The sequence below is a fragment of the Papaver somniferum genome, chromosome 1 (assembly GCF_003573695.1).
Source record: "Papaver somniferum cultivar HN1 chromosome 1, ASM357369v1, whole genome shotgun sequence".
NCBI lineage: Eukaryota > Viridiplantae > Streptophyta > Magnoliopsida > Ranunculales > Papaveraceae > Papaver > Papaver somniferum.
In genome coordinates, this window is record NC_039358.1 from 212,128,203 (window position 1) to 212,130,260 (window position 2,058).

At 37.5% G+C, this 2,058-nt stretch overlaps 1 protein-coding gene across 1 annotated transcript; it reads left to right on the forward strand.

Annotated features, from left to right (window-relative positions):
• Positions 1 to 475: 475 nt before the first annotated feature.
• On the forward strand, positions 476 to 1,833 carry LOC113336292 (basic leucine zipper 23-like). Its single transcript, XM_026582244.1, has 2 exons — positions 476 to 741; positions 855 to 1,833. The coding sequence occupies exon 2, from the start codon at positions 878 to 880 to the stop codon at positions 1,595 to 1,597; it is 720 nt and encodes a 239-aa protein (XP_026438029.1). The 5' UTR covers positions 476 to 741; positions 855 to 877; the 3' UTR covers positions 1,598 to 1,833.
• The last annotated feature ends 225 nt before the right edge of the window (positions 1,834 to 2,058 follow it).

Sequence of the window (2,058 nt, forward strand, 5' to 3'; positions counted from 1 at the left end):
GGCGGTGGCGGAAGGTGGCGTTGGCGGTGGTCGGAGGTGGTGGCGGTGGTTATCGGTGGCGGAGGTGATTATTGGTGGTTGTTTATTTCTTGTTGGGGGTGACAATATAATAAGAATTCAAGTGTGGTTGATTTTTGTTTTTGTTGGGGTGATTTAAACTACAAGGGTAATATAGACAATTTATATTAAATGAGGTTTTTGTGAACAATTTGTTTTGTTGGAGTTTTTGTATATGGATAGTGACACCTTTGGGGTTATAACTCGCGGACCGTTAGGGTTATTGGTAAGCGCGTGGGAGGGATGTATAAGTGTGTTAGATGTGTACTACCATACTATGCAGTACAGTACTTCAAATTGTACCTCACCCAAAAAAAAAAAACGGAATTGATCCAATGGAAAAGTGCCACGTCTCATATAGTGTTGCTTTTAAATTTTTAGATAATTATCATGAATGAATCTTTAAATTCAAAAATGATACTAGAAAAGATCCAAAATTGATGAATTTTAATATATGTTTTGACATTTTATTTCTCAACAATTTGCATTCGATAAGTTTTTAACACTCATCAGGGTGTTATGCTGCTCGAGCATTCATGTGTGTCAAAAAAACGCGCACTCTATCACGATTCTATTAGGTGTTTCTGTATTATTCTTTTTGTTTGACTTGAAGTACAAACTCGAAATAAGAAGTACAGATCGATTCAACTCCTCTCTTCAAATTTTCTGTCTTTGTTTTACGAGGTAACAACACTTTCACTTTCAACTTGGTGCAATCGTTGGTTTAGCTTCGTAAAATTGTCAATCATTATACTTGAGTTTACAGTAATTAGGGTTGGTGTTTCAAACTTTTTCAGTGTTTATTAATTCCCCTTAATTCATGGATGATGGAGAGTTAAATAACCAAGTACTCTTAAAGAATATGGAGCATCAATTATTCAGCAGTTGTCCAATGGATAGTTTTTTCGATTATATGCTTGATGATACTCATGCGCGTACTCATACCAATACTAATTCCAACCAATCTGAACAAGATATATCGCAAAATCTCGATTTGCCTCACTCACCAAATTACATCCACTTCATCCCTCAAAACCCTCCTGTCGAAGAAAAAACCACAAGTGAGGATACAGATGATTCCGTTGACAAAAAACTCAGAAAACGTTCACGTGGTAATAGAGAATCGGTTCGTAAGTATCGCGAGAGAAAGAAAGCCCGACAAGCTTCATTGGAGGATGAGCTTATCCGGCTGAGGATCGTAAATCAACAGTTGTTAAAAAGGGTGCAGGGACTAGTTGCTCTTGAGCAAGAGGTAGCAAGATTCAAGTGTCTACTTGCAGAAATTAGGGGAAGGATTAAAGGAGAACTTGGATCATTTCCTTATCAATTACCCGCACCTGGTATCGGCATCATTCCTCAAAATATGCCCTGGCCGCCTACCTCAGTTGGAGCTTATGGTGTGTATCAGTGCGGCAACCAATACCCTGGATTGAATAACAATTCAGGATTTACGGAATTTATAGACTTTGGGCAATCAAATGTCACTAATTTTAATAACTCCGCTGCTGCCATGAAGCGAACAGGAAAGAGCTTAAATTGAATATACAACCAAGTTAAAAACGGGTTTAATCATCCAACTGCTTTACTATCGATGTTATTTCTTTGTTAGTTTCAGTGTAATGTAAATACTTTTGCTTTCTAGATCGTTTCAGAGAAAAAATTTATTAAGCTCTCTTTTAATCGTTGGAGTTAATGGAGTGGCTCTTGCCCTCGTTGTGTATTTAGAAAAACTTGTGATTGTCGTCTCTAGCAATACCTAAAAGAAACTTACTAAAATGTCTTGAATCTATATTCATGAATAACCAAATGTTGGGACTTTTAAGTTGTTGGCCTTGAGCGATTTCCGCCTCAAGAGATATGCGCGTGAAAGTTGAAACCCTTGCAATTGTAAACTACTGACGATAAACCAGGGGAAAGAAATATCAACAGAAAATCATGAGCCATTCTTCTAGGGACTTTATATATGGGAGGGCTTGCTTCTACGGGCATCTTTAACTGTTC

Excerpts from the sequence above, each read along its gene's own strand:
- LOC113336292 (XM_026582244.1), top strand. The coding sequence starts at position 878 with ATGGATGATGGAGAGTTAAATAACCAAGTACTCTTAAAGAATATGGAG.